The sequence below is a fragment of the Sorex araneus genome, chromosome 1 (assembly GCF_027595985.1).
Source record: "Sorex araneus isolate mSorAra2 chromosome 1, mSorAra2.pri, whole genome shotgun sequence".
Lineage (NCBI taxonomy): Eukaryota > Metazoa > Chordata > Mammalia > Eulipotyphla > Soricidae > Sorex > Sorex araneus.
Window position 1 is genome coordinate 357,664,183 of NC_073302.1, and position 25,757 is coordinate 357,689,939.

The 25,757-nt window shown below is 43.1% G+C and overlaps 1 protein-coding gene across 6 annotated transcripts in view; it reads right to left on the bottom strand.

Moving 5' to 3' along the window:
* GLI3 (GLI family zinc finger 3) overlaps window positions 1–25,757 on the bottom strand; it is a 292,704-nt gene that overhangs the window by 195,475 nt on the left and 71,472 nt on the right. For 5 of the 6 annotated variants that reach the window (XM_055144085.1, XM_055144113.1, XM_055144079.1 and 2 more), the window contains exon 3: window positions 1,940–2,182. In XM_055144085.1, coding sequence (XP_055000060.1) covers window positions 1,940–2,182 — 243 coding nt within the window. Of the gene's footprint in view, window positions 1–1,939; window positions 2,183–5,713; window positions 5,812–25,757 lie in introns of those variants that run through there. The other variant, XM_055144121.1, reaches the window with a different exon arrangement.

Sequence of the window (25,757 nt, forward strand, 5' to 3'; positions counted from 1 at the left end):
ATTGCTTGCAAAGCATAAAGATGACTGTGTAGTTCTAACAGCTATCTGAATATGACAACGTCAAACACCAAAGAGTGACCAGCCCACCAGAGCATGTCCATTAAAGAAAGTGATAATGAAAGGCCAGTGAAAACTGTCCAGTGCCCTGTGCTACAGAATATTCCAAAGAGCACTGAGCAGTGAGTCAGGCCCAAGGTACACAGAGAGCTCCTCTGGCCTGGTTGAGATAGCACCAAGGTACAGCCCTCACAACAAATGGGCCAGGGCCCACTGCAGTCCTGGTGGGGAACTAAAGGTCATGTTCAGCTGGCCAAATCCACTGGCCAAGGGAGAAGCATCTGTCTGCTGTCCTTACCAATGATAAATCCAACTAATTACTGGGCATGTGCAATAAAAGATAAAGCATACCTTTGAAATGCAAAGTTCACATTCATACATAAGGACAAAAATAAAGCAATGAGACTGTAGCTAATCACATACACCTGAAGTTTTTAAGAAACAAACATACTCAGGGAATATTAATATAGGTGAGTGGCATGTAGAAATCACTCACATTTTCTTCCTGGATAGAGATCTATAAATAAATGTACTTAGGAATGTCCTCAGAGAAAAACTCAACACTATTTTAAACTTACTTTTTAAGTAAACCCTTAATGACAGAAGAAAAGGAACAAACATCCTATAGCCTCCTTATTTCTGCAGCTGAAAAAATCTGCAGTACATTGAAAAGTACTTTTAAAACAGAAAAGTCATAGACCTTTTGTGAAGGTTTAGAAGAATCCTGAAACTTTTTCTTCCAAGCTCTTGACAACTTTTAAAGATTCTCTCTCCACTTAAAAATAAAGTTAACTTCCACTTTTACCAACAAACAATACTGTCTGGTGGGAGGTGGTTAGGGGCAGTTCCTAGGCCTGAAGGTGTTCAGGCTCTTTGATCTGTGCCCTGATGAGGGAACATTCTCCTCTGCTGCAAAGAACCTAATGAAGAGACGAAAAGAGCTTTTATCCTGGAGACTTTCTTGAGTGAAAAAAATGTGCACTGATCAGCTGTCCTCACCAATCAGTCATCTGGCTAATAGCCTTTTGCCTTAAAAAAATAACATTTCTGAATGGTGTGACAAAAGGGAAATACAAACCAGTCCTCCTCTCTGAAGTTCAGTGGCTCATCTGGAATTGGAACCGGGAAGGTGAAATGGCAAATCTATATCCTGGCAAGGTGATAAATCTGTAATCAAGAGCTACAAGGTTTGGCACCTCGAAATGAACTTCATTACTACACAACCAAATTACTATTTTAAACTAGAACCAGGCCATAAGTAAGCAAACCTTATATATTTTTATTTAGATTCTGTCTTTAGAGAATGCCATAATTTATTTGTTTTTCAACATCTGAAATCGTTTCTGAAATTTGATTAGTGCTGAGAAAGAAACTGCTGTTGATTTAAGCAAGCTGGTTAAAGAAAGGAGAACAGGTAGAAAAATCCTCCAGACTGAGGATGTGATGGTTAAGAGAAGTTTGTTTTCCTTCAACAATTAAGGGGGAAAAAAAAACATTTAAAATGAGAGTAGTTAAAGACTCCTGCTAATTGAGCCCACTTAATAACTTCCCCCATTAGCCAGTTTTCCTCCTACTCCTATTTGTCGAGGGGCAAGTCTGGGTCTAGTCTCAGGGGAGATCCACATGGATTAGTCACAGATGGACACCTTCCTGGAGGCCTCAGTCTGCTTCAAAATGTAAAGAAATGGATTTTCCTACAGGGAAGAATGGACAAGACATAGGAAGAGCAACAAGGAAAGCAGAAAGTAAATCAAACATTTGCATGCATTGAGACAATAAGGCACGTGTGCACTGCCTCCAATCCCCAACACACACACACACACACACACACACACAAAAAGAGCCTTGCTCCAGCTCCTAAAGAGAAATGAGAACCACTCACGGTAGTGGGGCTCCATGTAACCGTTCCTGGGGTCCATGGTGAAGACCGCCCCTCTGTATGGCAGGGCTGGCTCTGCCAGGTGTGGCAGGGACCCATGGATCTCCTTCTTGATCAATGAGGCCCGCTCATCACTAGATGTTGAAGGCTCCTCGCTGATCTTGCTGAGCCCTGGGACACTTTGTGGCTGCATAGTGACTGCGTTCCTTCTCTCTCTGTGATAGGTCTGCCCAGGACTTTCATCCTCTGAAGAAAGAATAAGAAAAGTGTTAGTCACTAAAAAACAGTCATCAACTGTGTTTGGATAAGCCCCTTCCCAAAAGAAGCCTCTCCCTTAAGTTGGGCATCTTCAAAAGCTACACCATAATGAGAACATTTCAAGTCAAAACTGCCTTTCAGAAACAAGGGTCCAAAACATAAATCCAACAACTGGGGATTGTCAGGACAAGCCTATTGCACCGAGGCCTGAACATCCCTAGAAGGCTCTGCAGCCAGTCTTGCCAATATCCCCCTCGGGTCCAGGTCCACTCTGAGATTTGCCAGTCAAGGGTCGCAGGATTTCAGTGTTCCCTGGTCTCCCACAGGAAGCTGAGCCTGCAGCCAGGGAGCTTCACACACTCCCTGACACAGTCTGGGAGGCCAGGGCACCTGCCTCGGCTCCTCGGAGGATGTCCTGGTAGAAAGGGATCCCAATGTGTCTTCTGTCGTTTTTTTTTTTTTTTTTAAGATATAAAACTCGAGTGATATTTAAAAGAAAGTCAGAAATGGAACAGGAAGCCCGCTGGTTACAAAGGATAGCGCTGCCCATCGGGGGATCCCGTAGCCCTTCGGACAGGCTTCGTGGCTGGGCCTAAGCAGAAGAAGGCTGGAGGCCTGCGGAGGTGCTCTGGAGGCAGAAATGCATCAGGACAGTTAGCACAGGGCCAGACAGTCCTGTGCACCATAAACAGTGTGACAAAATTCCACTGACCCAGCTCCAACACTCCGTTTCCTTCTTCTAGAACTTTCCATCTAGCCACATCATTTTCTGCAGGTATGATTGGATGACCTTCCAGTAATAGATCAAAGAACTGAATAAAAATTAACAAAGTGTAGATCTGAGTCGACAAGAAGTGACCCAGCATCTGCTGGAATCACACACACACTCTAAGCCGCACCCTTCCAAACAGCTCTCCAGACAGCGCTGGGAGTCTCTGCTCGTTCTCAGCCATTTCTCCCAAAGCGCCTTCCCATCAGTAACTGTGTATGCATTTAGTATACTGCTGCATGTTAGATGGAATCCAAACACATAACAACTACAAATTCATCTTTTAAGCATTCCATAAAAGCAGATATATCTGGCTGAGAGTCCCTTAAAAACAGAAAATATGTATTTTTTTAGCAATAGCACAGCTCTGCGTGCCAATTCAAAAGAAAGTACATGTATATACTCAGACATGTGTAAAAACACAAACTATGGCAACAACTACTTTGCTTTGACTGATGACTTGAACTACTTAAAGGCAGTAGCAACTTTGGTTTTTCACCCTATGTCTGAGATTTCAAGGAATAAGCCGTGGTATTTTTTCACGTGGCAAATAATTTGTAAAATTAGAACAGATGAAGAGGTATGTTTTGGTCTTTGCAGTAAACTTGCTGACTAGCACAGGGCAGTTGTGAAACACTATTTTCATACTGTTCTGTACACTATTCTCACTCGAAATGTTGTAATTATCAGTTAAATTCTAAATTTAATCTATCAAGTGACTAATAAAAATTGTGCAATCTCCTTTTCCCACATTGATTTTTATAAAAGCAATTGAACCTATGTTTTTAGTAATTTAAAAACAAACTATAAAAAAAATCTTACATTTTAATTTTCCCTTTTGACAAATACTTTCAGTCACAACTTCATTGCCAGTAAAGTTGCAGGCTATAAGAATAAGCGCTATGCAAGGGTTTGCTTTATGCAAAAGCAAAACCATATCAAAAGCACTAAAACTAAAAGTCAGTTTTATAAAAATTCCTATAACCTACAAATGTCTCAATCATATTTTCCACTAATTTGCACTGTGTATAAAGCCTTTATTTCAAACTTCAACCTGAAGTGACCTTCAGCACTGAGGTGTAAATTCTGTAGAATGGACCTTCATTTAGAAAACCAGAGCCCTCGCCAAGGGGGCTGGACACATCATTAGCTTGCCCTGGAAAGATGAATAACCAAGCTCCACTAATCTGATCAGGGTTAAAACAGGATTCCCTGGACTTAATCTTCCTAGAAAAAAATTAACTTTTCTTCTCTTAAAAAAAAATGCATCCCTGTAATAGTTTCTTAGAAACTATGCCTTTATGATGAGTGCTTGAATCCAACTTTGTGAATAACTAAATACCTGCAAGATCTGCCCAGAGCCCCCCTCCTCCCTGAAGAAGGGAAATGGGGGCAGAGTTGGGAGGGGGGAGGCAGGGGAGAGGGGGAAGGGGGAGGGCAGTGAGCAGGAAAAAGGTGATGCCTTTTCAATGTAATTATTTTTAATAGATACTAATATTTTTGACTTTTTACTTTTTAAATTATTTTCCTAATAAGAGCAACCCAGATTGTAGACTATTAAAATTAAAGCAAGAAATGAAACAGTTCAAATATTTAAGAAAGAAAATTAACGCCCATACTAATGTTAAATGGCTATGTGAACCCTTTCTGAATGTGAAACCTTACATCAAGAGACTTAACTTTTACAATGGCCGATTCTTTCACATCTTTTCTTCCTTACCCTCCGTCCCCCCAAAATTCTAACAACAAATGTTGTATGAAGTTTACACTGTACTAAGTTGCTTGTGACGGGCACCACTCAGATGAACACTTGACAGGCCACATACTCCAGAGTACAGCCAGCTACAAAACTTGACACACATTTACTGTGAAGGGAAAACTTTCCCAACAATATTCCCGCCTGTTCTTATAAATCCAGCGAGCACTTCAGCCAGCCAAAAGACCAAAGCTGTCTAATCTTGTTCAACTGAGCCGAGTCGTTCAATAAAGTTTGAGAGTCAGTGAGGACAGGCTACGCCAGGCCAAATTATTGACAGAAACATACTGTCCACCATGGCAACAAGCAGAAGCCGGCTGCAAAAATGTAAGCAAACAGCCCACTGCTCCAGGAGCATCTGCCAATAGGCGTGAGCGGCCAAACACAGAACTGGTTTGTGCTTTTCTATGTTTAACAGCTGCAAGCTCTGGGATCAAACCAAAACACAGCAATTCACTAAGAAGTTTCAGGGAAAATGACTTTATACTGTGAGCATAAGCCCACTGGCACCTCCTTCCTTTTGTAGACACAAGCTGACTGAAAGTTAGCAAAAGTCCTGCCCCCAAACCCACAACTTCCCAAGCATTCAAATGCATGCAAAGGTTGCTGCCCTAAACCATGAAAACTCAGAAGTCGCTTTCCTTGCAAATGCTGCTTGGGCTGTTTTCCATCAAGCCTGAGCAAGAGCCACAGTGGTGCCTACAGCCGGGCTCAGTACTGGCTTTGCACACGAACTCTCCCGAGGACAAGCTCCAGAGGAGGGTCAGGGGAAGAGGACTTTCTCACCAGTTTCGGACAAGTTTTCCAAATTAAAAAGGACACCCTGCACTGCATCACTGGCTAGAACGCTTCCCCAGCTGAACCGGGAGCAGCTCCCAAAGCAAGTCCTTCCCCGCTTTTAGAATTCACCTGGGGTTAGGATGTCCCCTCAAACCATACTGAAGCTCCACTCCTGCTCTGACCCCGGATATCTGCAAAAGAACAGCATACTCACAGCTCCGTCCCCAGGCTCTGCTAGCTACTTTCTGCCAACTTCTCATGGTGGGCGTCTCTAGCAATGCAGACCCCTCTAGGAATATTCTCGCTCGCTCTCACCCTCCTCTCCCTCTCCCCAGCAGAGCTGCTCCCATTAGAGGAATTAAAAGTGGTTGGAGCCATGCTAAATTTAACAAGCTCATTAGCATTCTCTCTGAGTGCTTCCGAGTGAACTCTCCCTATTCAAGCCGCGATCTCCCGCACAAGGGTCAGGCGGCTAATCATTAAATCAAACTAATGTCACCCTATCACAATCAACCCGAGAGAAGGAGGTTTATTATTTCAGTTTATGCTAAATAAACGGTTTTACAAATGGTCCCCAAGCAAGGTCAACAGCAGCTTCAATTACAAGACAAACTTAACAAGAGTTGCTATAAACCAAGCACTCTGTATTGACTTAAGAACGGGCTCAAGTCCACATACTGCCACTGGCAGAGTGGTACAGGAATGCATATTGTAAAATAAAGCAAGGGGGAGCTTCTTTCTTTGCCAGAATTTGCGACTGCACAGCGACTCCTCATTCACCTCTCCAACCAGCTAGCCGCTCAGCTCAATTCACCCCACACAAAGGCTGCAGCCCAGACCTCAATGGACCGAGGGAAACATGTTCAAAACTAGGCTCTCTATTGTGACTGAATTTCTTAACATCTTTTCAAAAAGCGGAGAATGCCTTGAGGCTAAAGGAAGAAACAGGCTAATGGTGAATTGGGAATTCTGAGCAAATTTCAGAGCCCTTTCCTCCTAGCTTTTGAGGTTGAAAGCAAGCTCTTTCCTTTCAAGTTTCAAAGTCCTTTTTCCTCCCGCAGTGTCACAGAAGGATTTGAAAAGAAGGTAATTGTGCTCACAGTCTCCCTGATCAGAGCTTACGTCCTATTTCTGGTATTTCGGAATACTTCTTGCAATAATAGTGCATATAGCTCAATCCCTTAACCGGCGGCACTCTGCAATTGCTCATTAAATGAACAATTGCGGCTATAAAATGCCTTTTATGTTCAAGGTCTGGATATAAGATAAGCATTCTAGGACTCTAAATTTGGTTTACTAAGGAAACTCTCCATCATTAAATTACAAAACTGAAGTCAGAATATCAGGCTTTCCCAGAAAAGTGGCACTCAGGTTTCAGAGGCAAAACGAGGGGCGGTTTAGGGGTGTTGGGTGGGGTGGAGGCAACAAAATGTTAAGGGTGGGGAAAAGGGCAGGATACTCTGAATTCTAGCTGCCTGGGGTTCTGAGAAGTAAATAAGCTTCCTGTGTTTTCTGCTCTGAGAATGTGAAACCTCATGATTACGATGATGAGTGGCACAACAAAGTCGTTTCAAATGGATTAAAACCCAGGTCTGAAGCTGAAGCGATAGAGAAATGACCACATCTCAGCCCTGCTTGGACCAGGTCCTGCTCCTCCAGGAGGAAGTGCCTTCCCACTGCTGGGTGCGCTATCATCCTCGCATCTCACGGGATTCTCAGAGCAGCCCAGGTGCAGTTGGTCCAAGTGTCAAGTCCACTTTCTAGATCAGAATCAGAATGACAGTAAGTCCCCATCAGTCCCCAGGGAAACCACACAGATCCTTGCCTGGGTGTGCATCTGGAGCTATACTTGGAGTTGGGTGCGCTCTGAATCTTAATGCGAGTCCCCTAATAAAGGAGCAAAAAGGAATGACATTTTAATTCATAGACATTTTCAGAACTCCAATACTCTCCACTGTTTGGGTTGATTTGTTTTTTAATCAACATAAGCCCCTGAGAGGAAGCTTCCGATAGCCTCGGACACACAGCCCTGCCCGGGCCCACGTGACCCACGGTACCCTGGGGTGCAGTCAGCAGTCTCTGTGTTAGCTTTTAAAGGCCTCACTGTGCTTGGGACAAGAACCATAGCTGTCCTCGCAGAAAATTGCCTCACTATGTTTGCAAAGAGTATTATTCCATTTTTTCCCGGTTAGCCGTTTGTTGTATCTTGTCAGCTTTTACTTATTCATTTACTTTGATTTTCTGAATTGTGATTTTTCTGAATAAACACCACTGTAAGCCAAACTCTCCTCCTGCTTCAAAAATTTCCCCAAGAGTTTTGCCCAGGAGATTAGAAATGAAGAAGGAAAGAAAGAAGAACAGGAAAGGAAGAGGATGAAGAGAGGAAGAGGAAAGGAAGGAGGAGGAAGAAGGAGTAAGAATAGGAAAAGGTGGAGGAGAAGAAGGAAGAGTTGGTCAGAGTAGAAGGAGGTGATGGGGGGAGAAGAAGGAGGAGGAGAAGATGGAAGAGGGAGGAGGGGGAGGAGGAGGAGAAAGAGGGGAGGGAGGAAGAAGAGGAAGAAAGAGGAAGAAGAGGAGGGGGAAGAAGAAGAAGAAGAAGAAGAAGAAGAAGAAGAAGAAGAAGAAGAAGAAGAAGAAGAAGAAGAAGAAGAAGAAGAAGAAGAAGAAAGAGGAGGAGGAGGAGGAGGAGGGAGGAGGAGGGGGGGTGGGGGAGGGGGGGGAGGGGGGGAGGGGGGGAGGAGGGGGGAGGAGGGGGGGTGGGGGGAGGAGGGGGGGTGGGGGGAGGAGGGGGGGAGGAGGGGGGAGGAGGGAGGAGAAGGGGGAAGAGAAGAAGAAAGGGGGAAGGGAAGGAGGAGGGGGGAGGGGAAGGATGGGGAGGGGAGAGGGGAAAGGGGGGAGAAGAGGAAGAGGAGGAGGAGGGGAAGAGGAATAAGAGGAGGAGGAGGAGGAAGAGGAGGAGGAGAAGGAGGAGGAGGGGAGGAGGAGGAGAAGGAGGAGGAGAGGAGGAGGAGGGGGGAGGAGGGGGAGGGGAAGAGGAAAGGGGGAAGGGAAGGAGGAGGGGGAGGGGGAGGATGGGGAGGGGAGAGGGGAAAGGGGGGAGAAGAGGAAGAGGAGGAGGAGGGGAAGAGGAAAAAGAAGAACAGGAGGAGGAGGAGGAGGTGAAAGAGGGGCAGCAGCTGCTAAATATATTCATAACCACTGAGAATTATGCTAGGAAGAAGGAATAAAGTTGTAGGTTTCAGAAACAGACTATTGCCCCTTTTTTGCAGGCTGCAGTTCTGTCTCAGGCAGGGTGGCTTCCAAAGGCAGTGAACAATACTTTCCCTAAGAACCTTCCTGATGCTCCCAACGCCCATGGGGTAGACAGTGCCCTGGTACAGCTACACATACATCTCCCTCTAACAATGACTGATGTTAGGGAGTAGTCCATATGCTTCAGAGAGCACCTGCCTTTAACCCTTCTGCACAAGAGGGCCTCTGCAGGATGGGCGGGCTTGGGAGAATTTCCAGAGCAGTTCCCTCTCAGAGCCTACAGGGAACCTTCTCTTCTATACTTCCTTCTACTCTCCCCAACTGCAGGTCCCAAGATGAATGGAGAAGTAATGTCAGGACCCAGAGTCACCATAATATCGTCACTTGCTGTAACATTCCTGGAGCTCTTCCTGTCCAGAAAGAAAGCACCTCGAGCAGAAGCTCCCAGATTGATTTATTCTGCCTCTCCTGGGGACACCTGAAAAATCAACCTCCTTTAAGTCAACAGAAAGTGCCCCCCAACTGCACCTGAGGCCGTATCATCCACCCACTTAGAAAAACCCTGACCCACTGCCTAACATCCCCCAGACCCTGCAGCACACACTGTCCTCCAAGCCACTGACTGGGGCTCAACACAGGGCTGAGTCCTGAGCTGGCAGAGCCACAGCAGAGAAAGCAGAGCATGCGGCCGCCTGGAACGGGGAGGCCACCGCAGCCTGGTGTCCGAGGGCTCAGAGCTCCCACCTCTCTTCAAAGATAACAAACCCGGGACTCCAGGCCTACCTGGACAATCAGAGCTGGTAACACCATCCACCGCTTGTTCTCTGGCCTGCAGTGGTGCCGACTCACTTTCTTTGAGCCTCAGAACCCTCATAGATCAGTCTGAGATCACAATCCCGCACCCCCACAGAAAGAAGCTTTGGGGACACTGACAGCAGAGATTGCTCGTCTGGCTCACCCTTGGCTTGGCCCAACATTACAGCCCCCTTTCAAAGGTCCACACAGAAGCACTCGTCAAATACTCTGTATTTGGAAAGGAGGTGGGGATTAGGACGCAGGACCCAGACTCTCCTGAGGAGAGATCTTCCTCACAGTCCACAAGCTGGCCAGACTGTGCCTTGAATGAAAAATTCTGAAGTGTCATGAAGCGCTTCCTAATAGCCTGTTAATAGTTGCTATATGCTGCTTACAGAGAGAGAGTTAATTAGTGACATCAAAGGCAGTACAACAGATCCTCAGGAGAACCCAAATTCTTTTTCCTTCTGCTTAATAGTGCATTTATTCCTATCTGTGAGGAGCAGGCTCATAGATACTGAAGCATTAGAGACCTTTTGGAGAACACGCTTTTAGTCTCTTCTAAGCAGAGACTGGAGAATCTGCCGTTTGGCACATGAGTCCTGAGCAGTCCTGATCCCCAAAGCAGGTCCACAGCTGGCGGCTGAAGTGAAACAATGAAGCACCAGCTCCAGGCCAGTGCATCCAGGCTGCTGTGCCAGGCCAGCCCTCCCAGGTTTAGGTCTCAGGCCCTAGGGGTTCCCCCAGCCAACTGGCAAGAGCTCCGGTACAATCTCCTAACAGGCAGCCCGGGCAGAGTCCAGATTCCTACCACCCCCACTCCCACCCCCAATATCAAAGTTGGTCTCCTAAGCTTACAGCATTTTCAACGCATAAATGAACACAAACTTATCTGGCTTCATTTGGTGTGTTTATGTCACAGGGCTTTTTTATTTTCAGAGACTGTATAAAGGAAAAGCCCAAGCATATGGTAGGATCATATTTTTAATAAAATTTTACAGGCCACGCTTACTCCATCACAGAAACCAGGCACTCCTGGAGAGTGCAGTTCAATATCAAGGCAGTAACACTGCTGGAAGACGTGAGCCCAAGGCTCCACCCCCACCATAACACAATTATGGCTCACCTCTGCTGAATTTGACTCTGGACAAAGGCCAGATGCTGACCAGGTCAGATTCTACCACAGACACTCCCTCTAGTCATTACCTGCTTTAATCTCAACCATGAAATTGCATCCAAGAGACCCAAATGAAAACACCACATTTTTATTCTTCACCATTTTGCCATGCGTAAGGCAAATGTTTGCTTGAGAGGCCTACTTTTAGTGACTCTGCCACAAAAGCATGCAATTCTTTAAGAATTCTTGGCTCAGACCCTGTGTAGGAGTGAAACAGCAGGACCACCAGACCTAATCTCCCCCAAACCACTTCTCCACAGCCACCATCAAGACAGGACACTTTCATAGCTGGATGGCTCACCTCCCCGATGGCCAACCAGGACCCTCTCTGTGGGATTCTGGGAGCCAGGACACAGCCTGCCCTTTTCTGCTGTGGCCCGGGTCCAACTCTCCAAGCACAGTCAGGAGAACCCAATGTCCTCACACCAAGGAAACTCATTCTCCTGTTCAAGAAGTTCCAATAAAAGTCATCAAGAAAACAAGTAAGAGATCAAATTTGTCATCCTTACTAAAATACAAGTCATTTTAGTCTCTCTTACCTACACAGAACTTTCTTTTTGCAAAATGTCTGCCAAGTCAGATCAGCTAGCCATGTGCCATTAATGAGAGCTAAAATTTTACTTATTATCAGGTAGGGAGGGCTTCCCTTGGCTGATTGAACCTTCACAATAACTTTGCCAGAAAGTCGATCATCCTTTGCCAAGGAAGAAAAGCATGGCCCAGGGAAGTCAGGGTTACTTAGCAGGCCACAAAGCCAGTTGGCAGGCAAGCCTGGAGGGGAGCTCTGATGCCCACTCTTCAGTATTTGCTGGCTACACTCAGTGATGAGAAAGATAAAATGAACCTGAATTTTGACAAAGCCCCTCACAACTGCTTAACGTTGCAGCTGTAGGATGAATACAGCCACAGAAAAACATAAACCAATGAGAACAGCTGTATTCCAATAAAGATTTATTGGTGGACCCAGAAACCTGCATTATGTACAATTTTCACTTCCCATTTGAAAATAGAAAGAAGCATTCTAAATTCATGAAATGGAAAAAATCAGGTAACAAGCTAGATTTGGCCACACTGGAGTTTAAATACCACCCCATAGAAACAGATGTACTTTCCATATAATGCTTGCCCCCAGAAAACAGTTAGGATTCTCATAGGAAAATTGGAAAAGCAGTGATAGTAAACTTTAGAGAGAATCTAAAGACTCACTCCACACACTGAAAACACTGTGTAAATGGCCACATATGGCAAATGGTTCTATTTCTAGAATGTATAAGTAAAAATTTAGCTCAGGAGATAATGATTGATACAGAATAAAGTTCATTACAGTGTTCTTTACAATGGTAAGTAAACATAATAAATATCCGCTGGGCCAGAGAGAGTTCAGTGGGTGGGTTTCGCCTTGTATACAACCAAACCAGTTTTGATCCCCTGGCACCATATATGGTTCACCAAGTCCCCAGGAGTGAGTCCTGAGCACAGAGCCAGGCACAGCTGGTTGGCTGTGATTTCACCTCACTCCCAAAGAAACAAAAATAAATGTCCATTACCTTTTATAAAATGATGGAATTCTGTGTCACTAAATACAGTGTACTCAAGGATTTTAACAAACTTTACTGAGTGCCAAGTACGGTTTTCTACCTTATGTGTCGGCTCTACAGTTCTAATCTTCACTATACAGGAAATACAGAGTCTGAGGCACACTTGTCCAAGAAAAGAGCCACAAAGTGCCTTAATCTGAACTATAATTCCAAGTTCACTCAAAAGTCTACCATGCTTCCAAATTTTTTAAAGCTCCATATTATCATTTTAAAGATACATATTTCATTTGTGAAAACTGAAAGGTGGGTTAAAGAAAAATATACATCTATATAAAATTCCAAAATAAGAGAACATTTAGGGACTAGAAAGGTAATACAGTAGTCAGAGCTCTTGCCTTACAATGGCTGACCCAAGTTAGATCCCTGGCACCCTATAAGATCCCTGAGTTCCTCCAGGAGTATCAGTGAATGCAGAGCCATGAGTAAGCCCTGAGCACAGCTGGATGTGGCCCCAAACCAAATAATAAGTAAATAAACTTTAAGGCAATGTAGCAAAATAGTACTAACTATATTTCTACAGATTATTTTACTTTCTGATTACTTTAGAGTATAGAAAGGCTTATTTCTATTCTATCATAAATATGACTTCTGTAATAATTCTCTACAGAAGCCCATAGTATACAATAATTTTTTAAAATTATCCCACATATGTATCTTCTGAAACTTTATTTTACTCTTTTGGGGGCTACACGCCTTACCTGCTTTTCTCTCCCTCATGTCTTATAAAGTAAATTTTGTTCAATAAAAGAAACATCTTGCTTCACTTAAAAAAAAAATCCAATTACACACAGCCTCTCCCAGCTTGGACCGGAGAGAGCACAGCAGGCAGGATGCGGGCCTTGTACGCAGCTGAACTGCCACCAGACGCCAGTCCTGGGACCCCTGAACCTCGCCAGGAGTAAGCCCCGAGAACCACTGGATGCAACCCACAAATCAAGAAATTAAAATGGAAAAAATGAATGAATAAAATCATCCCATCTCTCAAAACTTTCAATGCCAAGTAGGGGATCGTCAGAAAACACTGACACTGAAATAGACTTTATGGAGATTTCAATGCTACAATAACTTTTACTTTTTGGTTTGAAGCTCATGCCCGGCCAAGCTCGGGGCTGACTCCTGTCTCCTTGCTCAGCAGACACCCAAGTGGTACAGGCAGGGGAGTTGGGGAGACACCAGGGCTGGCGCCTCAACTGGACTCAGCAATGCACAAGGTGAATCTGACAATCTCTCCAGGCCCCAAGTATGTGATGACTTTAGTGAACCCTATCTACACAGAAGCAACAAGGCCTGGCCTCCTCCCACACTTGGCGACTTGGCTTTCTTCTGCTAATCTATTAGAAGCTACACTAGAAACTATCCTTCCATTGCTCACCCTTGCCGAGCACTGTGCTAAGTGTTCCATACGCATGAACTCCCTGGGCCTACATGGTGTGGAGTAGCATCACCTCAGTTATTTGGGTAAAAACTCCAAGGCTAGATAAGTTTAAGCAGCTGTTTTAAGCCACAGTCCAGGCAAATGGTCATGTCTGCAGAACTATCACAGCACCCCTAAAAAATGTCTGTGCCTCTCATCTTCATATATGTGTATATAGGTATTTTATTATTTATATTTATATTTATACATGGGCTGGAGCGATAGCACAGCAGGTAGGGCATTTGCCTTGCACGCGGCCAACCTGGGTTCGATTCCGCCATCCCTCTCGGAAAGCCCAACGAGCTATGACAAGCCCGACAAGCTATCAAGAGTATCTTGCCCTCATGGCAGAGCCTGGCAAGCTACCCATGGCATATTCAATATGCCAAAAACAGTAACAACAAGTCTCACAATGGAGACATTACTGATGCCTACTCGAGCAAATCGATTAACAATGGGATGACAGTGACAGTGACAATTATATGATGATATTTATATACTATATATTTATATAATGTATAAACACCACATTATATATTTCTGTGTATAGTGTAGATCTCTATATCCATAAATCAAATCAAAACATGGTTTTTCCTTCAAAGAATTGAAAGTGCACACAAATGCCAGAATGGTAACAAAAACAGTGTTGATGTAAATATTTTTATTAACATTTTTATTAGGGCTGGAGAGATAGCACAGTGGGTAAGGCCATTTGCCTTTGCATGCAGCCGACCCGGGTTTGATTCCCAGGTTTGAGTCCGGTAAGCTACCTAGAGTATTCCACTCTCATAGCAGAGCCTGGCAAGCTATGCATGGCGTATTCAATATGCCAAAAACAGTAACAACAATCTCACAATGGAGACGTTGCTGGTGCCTGCTCGAGCAAATTGATGAACAATGGGATGACAGTGCTGCGACAGTGCTACAGTGCTATATATGTATAAAAATATGTATATATGTATGTATATATATATTTGTACATTATTCTACCTCTTCCTATGAAGGTTATCAGGAAAGGATATTTCAGATTAGTCACATGTATTTAATTGTAAATTTTAAGCTGGAGTTATGAAGTGTAACGACATTCAATTCCCAGAATGTTTTTAGCTGTTGTTGCTGCAAATCTAAAGTCTGGGACAAGTTTAAGATATTGCAGCAGAAAAAAACACCTCAGCCTCAGGCTGAATTATTTACCTGTCACTGGATTTCTCCCCACACCTCCCCCTAAGTTTCCTCTTCCCCACAACTTGTCATCTTTCTATAAAATATCCAGATTTTGAACCTGGTCTTCTTGGGAACTATGTTGCAGGCGTAGGTTAAAGAACAGTCATAGTATTTGGTTTCTGTTAAACTTAACAATAGTTCTGATGAAGTCAGACATGGTTTTTAAAAAGAGGCAGCATATCAGATAGCTAAGGAAGCACAAGATTTACTGAGAAATAGTGAAAAGTGCTTCAAAGCAGCGTTGTTTGTATATTTACCAACAAATAAAAGGTCCTTCATAACTTTTTGCTCCACAACAGCCTCCCCTCTGCTGGAAAAGATGCTCAGTGAGTCAGCAATCAGGGAACACCACACAGAGGTCTTTCATTCAACAAAAGATAACTGCCAGATTATAAGAAATTTCTAAAAGTCTTCTTTTTAAAAAAACCAAAATAAAACTGCTTCTTAAAATTCACTATTAGGTACTGTAACCTCTCTGAAAAGTGCCAGATATATTTCCACCCATGAAATATTAAAACCAACAAGGGTCTTTTCAATTTCTTTTAATGATTGGGGTATGCAATAAAAACACTACAATGCTTTATTTAGCCAAAAAATCTGAAGTAAAAAGAACAAAAATAAATAATGAACTTACGTAGGCCACATACCAAAAATAAAGCCATTTAATTCAACCTTTTACAGGAGGTGCATGCAGCATTTGAAAGCAAGAATTCTCCTAACAAAATAATTCACTTAAAAATCATTGCCAGGGGCTGGAAGCAGGGAAGGCTGTTATTTCTTTTTCAATTTACTTTTAATGTTTGGGTATTAATGATATTAACTGCCATGTTGAATAAGAGGGTAGAATGGTATAAAAAAGAAGTTGGGAAAACTAGGTCCAGGATTTCATTCCGATCTTAAAAGGTCTATGATCCATGGTGAACAAATATATGAGTTACTTCACATCAACAGTAGAAAATAAAATCTGCCCCTTTTAGCAAGTCTTCTGGGGTTGAATAAACACTGTGGCATTTATGACTGCTAGTCCCTCCATGTATCTCCTCATTATCTGTTTGATGACCATGCAAGGCAGACAGTAGTGGGAGACATGAGCCTTGGGTTAGAAGCTATGAGGGTGGGTTTCCCCTTTTGAGAGGAAAGGCTCTGTGTCCAGGAATCACACCCGGTGAGGCTCTGGGGAACATACGGGGTCCCAGGGGTCCAACCCGGGTTTGGGTCAGGTGAATGCAAGGCAAGTGCCTGCCTGCTGTGCTCTGGTCAGCTCTGGCCCATGAGTTCCTACTCCTAGTGGCTAAACCTTGAGCAAACCATGAAATTTCTTTTTAAATTTTTTTTTTAATTTTTATTTTCTTAATTTTTATAAAGTTGTTCACAATAATTTATTAGGTTCAATGTCCCAACACCAATCCTACCACCATTACACCTTCCCACCACCATCTCTCCACACTGACTTCCAAAGCCTGCCACCAAAGCAGGACCTAAATAATTTATTTTGTATTACTCATTATTAATAATTCATGAAACATGATCCAAAAGTTTCCTTAGAGGAAAGTGTGTGAAAATTGTTGTATTTCACCCTGGAGCCATTAAGCACTTGTATGGAATATGAGATATTGCACAGCTGCGAACACCCGGGAATTCTAAGATTTTTTTTTTTTTTTGCTTTTTGGGTCACACCTGGCGATGCACAGGGGTTACTCCTGGATTTGCACTCAGGAATTACCCCTGGCCGTGCTCAGGGGACCATATGGGATGCTGGGATTTGAACCCGGGTCGGCTGTGTGCAAGGCAAACACCCTACCCGCTGTGCTATCTCTCCAGCCCATCGGGAATTCTAAGATTTTAAGAATTAAAGTTTTAACTGGATGGTGACTTTGGGGTCCACAAGCATCTCTGAGATGTGTTGCTCTATTCCTATTCCCAGGATTATTTGTGAGTCTCTGAATCATGGCCCTTAATGAGCTTAAATGTTTGTGGACGTGACTGCCAGCCACTGTACATGAAGATGGGGGGAGGTGGCCCATTCCCAACTCTGACTCTGAGTGAGCCTGGAGATTCAGTCACAAAAACCTCATACCTGGGTTTTTCAGCAGATTCATTCAAAACCATGGGATTTCTCTGGGCTTATTCCTCCCCTATGCAAAAGGTGACATCACCAATCTAGCCACCAACTCCTCATACATATCCTAGAAAAGAGTGGAGTGGACTGCCCAGAGAAGCTAGAAGGAAACTTAAGTAGAAGCTGTCACTAGAACTTGGCTGAACAATTGAAGAGGGAATAATCTCTGCTCTGAGCCAGAAAAGGGATCCAAATTTATGATCAATGATTATAGCAGGTCATCTCATCTACTGACTAGACAAGTAATTCTATTTGAAATTATTGGGTGTGGAGGGAGCATTTAGTCACAGCAGGCAGTGCCTAGGGCCTACTCCTAGCTCTCTGCTCAGGAATCACTCCTGGCACTACTAGGAAACCAAACATACCGGGGATTGAATCTGTGTCAGCCCAAATGCAAACCAAGCCTCTTACCTGCACTATTATCTCTCTAGCCCCACTATTATCTGAAATTTCTTTCAAAAACACCAATCTTTTCTCTACTTGATTTCCTATAGTGAACTGAGACAACTGAATCTTCCCAAAAATTTTAGTTTATTTTTTTCCATAAACAATGTTTACCCAAAAAAATCAAGCAAATTCTTAAGGCCATTGTTAACGTCCTAAACTTATTTTTATATTAACTTATTATCTAATGGAATTTCATTTTCAAATGAATAAAAAGGCAAATAATATTTCATGACACATGTAAAAATACCTGAAATTTAAATTTTTATGTCTATAACATATTGAAACACAGGCCCATTCATTTTGTTGTCTATACCTGCTTCTGCATTATAAGAGCAGAGCTGAGTAATGATAGAGACCAAAGAGTTTGTGGGGATCCAGAAATATTATTATTTGGTTATAGAAAATAGTTCCTGACTATCCTGTATGAAAGTTCCACATGTCCCTCAGTGGCACAATTAAAGAGCAACGGGAAATGGACACAGAGATATGCCAAGGTATTGAGGTACCCAAAACTGATAACTATGTGGTGGGTACTTGTATCTCCCTACTTTGCAGATAAAGGAATCAGGCAAAAAAATAAATAAATGAACTTCCAAAGCCATGATGAGTAAGCTAGGAATCAAGCCACTTTCCTATGATTCTAAACTTCACAAAATTGAATGGTGGGGAAATGATATCATTGGCTTTCCTCATAAACCTAAAGGTAGAAAACATTTTACTTAGTTTTTTCTCTGAATAAAGGATGAATAAATGAATTTGAAATCTGAAACCTAAGATGTAATGTGTGTAATGTTTGTCTTTTTATTATCAGATGAAGGTATGCACACAGAAGTCTAGATTTCTGGTTGTCTATTTTGTGTTTTACTTGGGCACAGTGTACATTTATATCAAAGCACCAGCCTCAGCTACCTGGTAGTGGAAGGTGACAGAGACCACCTCGCATATATCAAGCCCACTGAGTATACCTTTTTTTTTTTGCTTTTTGGGTCACACCTGGCGATGCACGGTGGTGGTCATTCCTGGCTCTGCACTCAGGAATTACTCCTGGCGGTGCTCAGGGGACCATATGGGATGCCGGGAATCGAACCCGGGTCGGCCACGTGCAAGGCAAACGCCCTACCCGCTGTGCTATTGCTCCAGCCCCTGAATATATCTTTTTAAAGTCAAAGGAAGGACTCTGTGTTGAGTAGACACTTACCCTGGTGATGGGCTTTTGAACACAGGATGATCCAGACTGGCATATACTTTTGTTAATACAGATGGAGCCTATACAAGCAAGAGGAAGACTTCCTGTTTCCACTGAATGGGGACTCTCTTCAGCAGGAATGCAGAAGCACATGCAGTCAGGGTTCAGGGGCAGTGTGGTGGCAACTTTGATAAAAAAAATCTTTGTGGGGGGAAAGGAGGCGTCTTAGGACCTTAGATCTGGCTGACTCAATACACACTGGCTAAGAGAGTCCCTTCTGCACACTTGATTCAAATGCATCATGCAATGTCAACCTCTCACAAAACCTGATCTTGAGAGGATTGAAATGAAATGGTCAGATGCCCTGCCAGCCCTTCTAAATGAGATTTTATTTTAGACATGGCAGTGCTGAGAAGAGAAGCATAGATGTGCAGGGGTGTGGCAGTGGGCGAGCTGAAAAGTGTGAGAGGCAGACTTCCAGAAAGGAAAGAAAGGGCTCTCCAGGTGCTGGAAGTGGGAATTCAGATTTCTGTTTGTTTTTGTTGTTTGCATCACACTCAGGTAGCTCATAGCTCAGTTCTTGGGCACCATACAGCCCCAGGGATCAAACCTGAGCTGGCAGTATACAAAGCAAGAGTCTTACTCCCTGCAACTATCTTTCCAGCCTGTGGGAAATCTGATTTTTCAATGAGGCTAGTCAACCTCCACCTAACCCCTCAATAACAGACCATTAATAATGACTCTGGCTCTGGTGCTCATCTGCGTTTTCTGTTTGTTTCAGCACTTTTGTTTTGTTTTTGTTGTTTTGCTCAGGGACCGCTCCTGGCTTTGCGCTCAGGTCATTCTTGGTGAGGTTCATGTGTTCAAACCCAGGGTGGACACATGCGAGGCACTGTTTTACCACTTTCTTTAACTCGCATCTTGCTGATACAAAGAAAAACATAATTCTAAGCAGGAAACACTTAAAATTTAAAGAAAGAGTAAGTTATATTTTATAATATGTTGCCAAACCATAAACCCATGCATTTTATCTCATTACCTGAACAATTCTACTAAAGTTTTCAAGAAGAGTCGAAGACAGCAACCAAACACATAATTTATTATGTTTAGCAAGTTAAATCTTAGTGTAGTATGGCTAGCAAGTTTTGTTTTGTCTTTGTTTCAGGGCTACACCTGAGCATTGGGCCAATGCTCAGCATTTATTCCTGACTGTGCACTCAGGAGTTACTCCTGGTGATGTAGTGAGACCAGATAAGATGCCAGGATCCAACCTGGCCAGCTATGCACAGGGCAAGTGCCCCACCTGCTGTACTATTGCTCCGGTTCACAGCTAGTAATTTTTTTTTTTAAATGTTATTTCCATGGAGTTGGTCACAGTACTTGATTACATTCAATATTTCAACACCAATCCCACCACCATTATACCTTCCCACCACCACTATTTTAAATTTTCCAACCATCCCCAAGCCTGCCCCAAAGGCAGATGCTAAATAATTTATTCCGTATTGCTTATTATGAATAATTGACTAAAAATAATCCAAAAATGTTTCCTTAGAGGAAAGTGTGTGAAAATTTTTGTTTCTCATCTTGCAACTATTAAGCTCCTGTATTAGAGATCACTAACATGTTTTAAGAGTTTGAGACTTGTGTGCTAATATACATACATATATGTATATATACATAGATATATTTCCCCAACCCAATATGTACATATATGTGTGTGTTTCATATATATGTTTCATATATGTATAAATGAAACACTTACTTACACCCCATCAAATGTTGTGTGCTACTCTTGGTATATTATATTATTAATATAATATACCAAGTGGCATAATGTATGAGATATTGCATGGTCACAAAAGCGGCCGCGTGCTCCTGGAATTCTAAAATTTTACACAGGGTGCCAGAACTGGTGTTAAGTTTTTTAACTGGATGGTGATTTTGGGGTCCGGAGGCATCTCTGCAGTGTGTTACTCTCTTCCAAAGAGGTTTGCGACTGGCAGGGTTCTTTTGGGGCAGGTGGAGGGACATACCTGCTCCCCTCTGAGGTTCCCAGAAGAAATCAGTCTGGCCTAGGTTGGGGAGACAACTCTGCAGTATGTTGCTCTCTTCCAAGATTCATTTGTGAGTCTCTGGATCATGGCCATTAATGCTACAGTGAGCAAATTTACCAGTCCCTCCCTATAAGTGAAATGTGTCCCACAGGTATTTAGTTTTTATTTTATGGACTTTTTTTAAAAAGGGGAATATTAGCTACCATGGCAGCTTATATTTCTGCTGAATCAAATAGAAGCTTCCTCCCCTACACTTTCAAGCAGCCCAATCTCCAAAAGTCATGAGTAAAGGAGGCCCTTCCTTAGCTGTCTTCCTTCTTAGGCATTATTAGACTTCTGGGGAGGGAGTGGTACTTGAGAGAAACAAGAAAATACATTTCTGTCTTTCCAACCTAAACTTCAATCCACATTACCAATGTATCTGTTCCTTCCAAGTAGCAATAGCATCTCAAAGTTTAGGTCTCCCCCTGTAAGACTATCTGCAATGCTATCTTCTTCCTGTAATGGTTCTGGTCATAATCTTCCTTGCAGGGACACCAGGAATTTCTGGGGTTTAAGACAGACCTTTCTCTCTATGTCCACCTTCCTTTATTTCTGTTCCTGCTTTACTCCACCTTAAGGAGTGCTCTCTTAGCCCAGTACTGACACTAAACCCCTCCGGTGCCAGAGAGTAATGCCTATTCTACTAACAAACCAGCATCAGTCATGGTGTTGCCTCAGCAGTTATTTCTGCTTGCTCAAAGTCTCTGCTGGACCCAATACTGCCTCATGGCTGCGTCCAAACCAGTGAGCAAATCCCAAGTCCTCTTGTACTCAGGATGTTTCCTAGGTCTTATATGAGTTGCACTTTGTCACATATATTTGTCTGTCGAGGCTGGGGAGATAGCATGATTCATGGCCACCTGAGAATCAAGGGTATAGTCCTGGGGGCCCCCAAACACACTGGGTGGCCTGGTGATCCCTGCAACATGGGGTCTAGCTCCATGGCATCTTCCCAGCACTGAGCTAGGCACCGTTGGCCAAATATCAGGCATGGCCCCAGGTCCTTGAGAAGCCCCAACCCCCATAAAATAAAATAAAATAAAATAAAATAAAATAAAATAAAAGTCTGTCACTTCTCCCAAACTGCGATTGGTAAAGTTGCAGACATCAACACTGACATTCGTCTCCTGTCCAGTGACCTTTCAGCACCAGTCTCTCTTCTATCATTTAAACTTACACATCTCTAGAGTGTGAATACTTGGCCTTTGTAAATTCACTTAACTTCTTTTATGTTTTCCTTTGTACTTATTTGGCTTGGGGGCCATACCAGCTCTGAATACAACTCACTCTGTGTCTAGGCATCACTCCTGGTGAAACTCTATGTCTATATGAAAGGGACTGAACCCTGGTTGGAAAGAAAGTGCCCTACCTGCTGTACTATTGCTCTAGCACCTTAACTTGGTTTGCTTTGTTTTACTGATTTTTGGCTTTGGTTTTGGCTTTGGTTTCTGAGTCACGTCCAGTGGTGCTCAGGGTCTATACCTATGTGTTCAGAGGTCACTCAAACAGTGCTCAGGGGACCATGCAGAGCTGGGACCATAGCAAAGCATTCATTGCAGCCCTCTGATCTACTGCCTAACCAATCATTTAACTTTTTGATGGATTTACAGATAGACTTGAAATTTATTGCAGGGTAAAAAAATCAAAGTATGTTTGATAATATAAATTTTAAGTTAATAACATTAGCTGAAAAATTCTGAACATTCTCATTCCACTATAAAGGAAATTCTTGAAAGATGACATTGCAATAGCCTCCTGTGATTAAATGCATTTAAGGAATCTAAAAAGTGGTTTAGTTTTAGTGTAATGAAATTCACATACCAGGAGCATTTTATTAGTTCAAGAGAAAGCAATAATGAAGTTATAAAGCAATTAAAACCTATTCAAGAGGTTCCACTCTCTGATGGACACAGTAAATATGCTGCAAATCTTGCTTTAGAGTAACCCTACAAAGAAACACTAACTAGTTGCTGGCATTGTAGAGTCAAATTTCTTTTAAGCTCTGCTGGGTAGACTGCAGAAAAGAATACCATGGAAATAAAAAATGGATTCTGTAAAGTCGCTGAGCATATTAATGTTCTGAAAATAACATTAATATGCTCAGCAACTTTAGAGAATCCAATCCAGCGACTTTTCAGTGAGCTCACTGAAAAGCTCAGTGAAACTGTAGACACCAGTATTGCAAAGTAACTTCAAGCTATAGAAGAAACACACACAGGGGCTGGAGTGATAGTACAGTGGGTAGGGCATTTGCCTTGTACATGGCCGACCCGGGTTCAATCTCAGGCATCCCATATATACCTGGAGCACTGCCAGGAGTAATCCCTGAGTATCACTGGCTCTGACCCAAAAAGAAAAAAAAAATATACCATGCACACATAAATACACCATCAGTACCTGTGAGTCCTAAAACTGCATATATTCAACCTTCACGCCAAGAGCCGAGTACTCAACACTGAAGCACTACTGAAAGTTCTAATGACTCTCACATGCATTTCTCTAACTCACAAACCCTCCACAAATTTTGTGGGAGTACACGAATGGATCAACTGAGAGACTCATAAATAAATCTCAAAAAGGAGCAACAAGCTGCAGAGATGCTTCCAGAACCTCTCCAGGCTGTCTTATCCGGAGCACCACTCACCCAAGCACAGTCCTAGTGACAGAAACCCCCATAACCCACTCGCCACCATGTTTAGCGCCGGACTCCACAGATGCAGGCTGAGCCTCATCCAGGAATGTGTCTGTTGAAAAACTCAGGTATGCAGGATTTGTGAAATCTCCAGGCTCTCACAGGGTCTGGGATGGGTGACTTCCTCCCATCTCTCTCTTCTTCCAGGAGCCTGGCAGTCACGGCCATGAACTGCCTCTGGAGCACATAAGCTCATTAACTGGATCGAATGCATCAACTGAATGCATCAACTGAAATAATGGCTCTAAAAGGAAGCTCCTCCAGCACCCCTTTCTTCCTTTTTGGTGGCTGTTGCATTACCCAGTGTCCCAGGATATAACCCTGGTATTTCTTTGACCATGCCCAGCACTAGAATGTAAGCTCAGTAAAGTCAGGTGTTCTCGCTCATGAGTTGTTTGCTCTGTGTCTAGCACACGACAAGCAGAGAATTGCCCTATGGTGAGAAATATGAATAAATGAGTGGAGCAGGGTCTTCTGGTGGCCTCGACAGAGATGGCAGATTTGCTGCTGCCACTGCTCTACTGCTGACTGCGTGACTAATGGTTAGAAGAAAGTCCCGGAGGGAAGAACACTACATATCCACATAGGTCCCAACAAAGGGCCAAGAAACAAGAGGCCAGAAATGAAAACACAGCCCTAAACAGGGGAAGGGAGATGAAGGAGAACAGGGATGCAGAGTATAGTCAACCCTTGCAGCCTTTCCCAGAGGTTTGTCCTTTTTCCTCATACCCGTGTATACTAATGCTTGAAAATCCTTTAAGAATATTATCTTTCAAAATGTGTTCTTGATCTGCAATCAAAATTTAATTGAACTTTTTTTATTTGTTAAACCTGGCAACCCTTAACCTAATTAAACAGTACCAATTTCCTACCAAAATAAGAGTATTTCTTTTTCTTTCTTCCTTTCTTCCTTCCCTCCTTTCTTCCTTCCCTCCTTTCCTCCTTCCTTCCTTCCTTCCTTCCTTCCTTCCTTCCTTCCTTCCTTCCTTCCTTCCTTCCTCTTTCTCTTTCTTTCTTCTTTCTTTCTTCTTCTTTTTTTCTTATTTTTTTTGGGGGGTCACACCCGGCAATGCACAGGGGTTACTCCTGGCTCTGCACTCAGGAATTACTCCTGGCGGTGCTCAGGTGACCATATGGGATGTTGGGAATAGAACCCAGGTTGGCCGTGTGCAAGGCAAACGCCCTACCTGCTGTGCTATTATTGCTCCAGTCCCTCTTCCTTTTTTTTTGCTTTGATTCAGGGGCCACACTCTACAGTGCTCATGGGAACATGCAGTGCCAGGGGTTTCGGTGGAACCTGGGCCTATATGCCAAAGCAAGTGCTCACGAGTGATCTCTCCAGATATTAACTGTCCATATCCTTGCTGTTACTCAACATAAGGTCACTGGTTCTTTTTTTTTTAATTAATTTACTCTTTTATTGAATCACCATGTGGAAAGTTACAAAGCTTTCAGGTTTAAGTCTCAGTCATACAATGCTCAAACACCCATCCCTTCACCAGTGCACATATTCCACCACCAATAATCACGGAATACCTCCCCCTCACCTCCCCAGCTCCCCACCCCACCTGTGTAACTGATAAATTTCACTTTACTTTCACTTTACTTTGATTACATTCAATATTTCAACAAAAAACTCACTATTATTGTTTGGTGTTTCTCCCCCCTAAAGTCGGACCTGCTGAAAAGGAAGCATTTGAAAATTTGTTTTCCATTGCTGAGAATGAAGAGATATGAGGTCAAGAGGCCGCACTAGCAGCCACACGGTTTTGGATTTCTGTATTTTAGTAACTAAGTCCAGAGAAATATCTGCCAGAAATTGCATCATTGCAAGCTTGTACCTCTCAGCAACTTTATATTCCACATACAAGTGCAATCTTTCTATGTCTGTCTCTTTCTTTCTGACTCATTTCACTCAGCATGATACTTTCCATGTTGATCCACTTATATGCAAATTTCATGACTTTGTATTTTTGACAGCTACATAGTATTCCATTGTGTAGATGTACCAAAGTTTCTTTAACCAGTCATCTGTTTTTGAGCACTCTGTTTTTTTACAGATTGTGGCTATTGTAAACAGTGCGGCAATGAACATAGAAATGCAGATGTCATCTCTACTATACCTTTTTGCCTCTCCGGGATATTTTCCCAGGAGTGGTATTGCTGGGTCAAATGGAAGCTCAATTTCTATTCTTTTGAAAATTGTCCATATTGTTTTCCAAAAGGGCTGGAAGGTCACTTTTCTTTAATGGCAG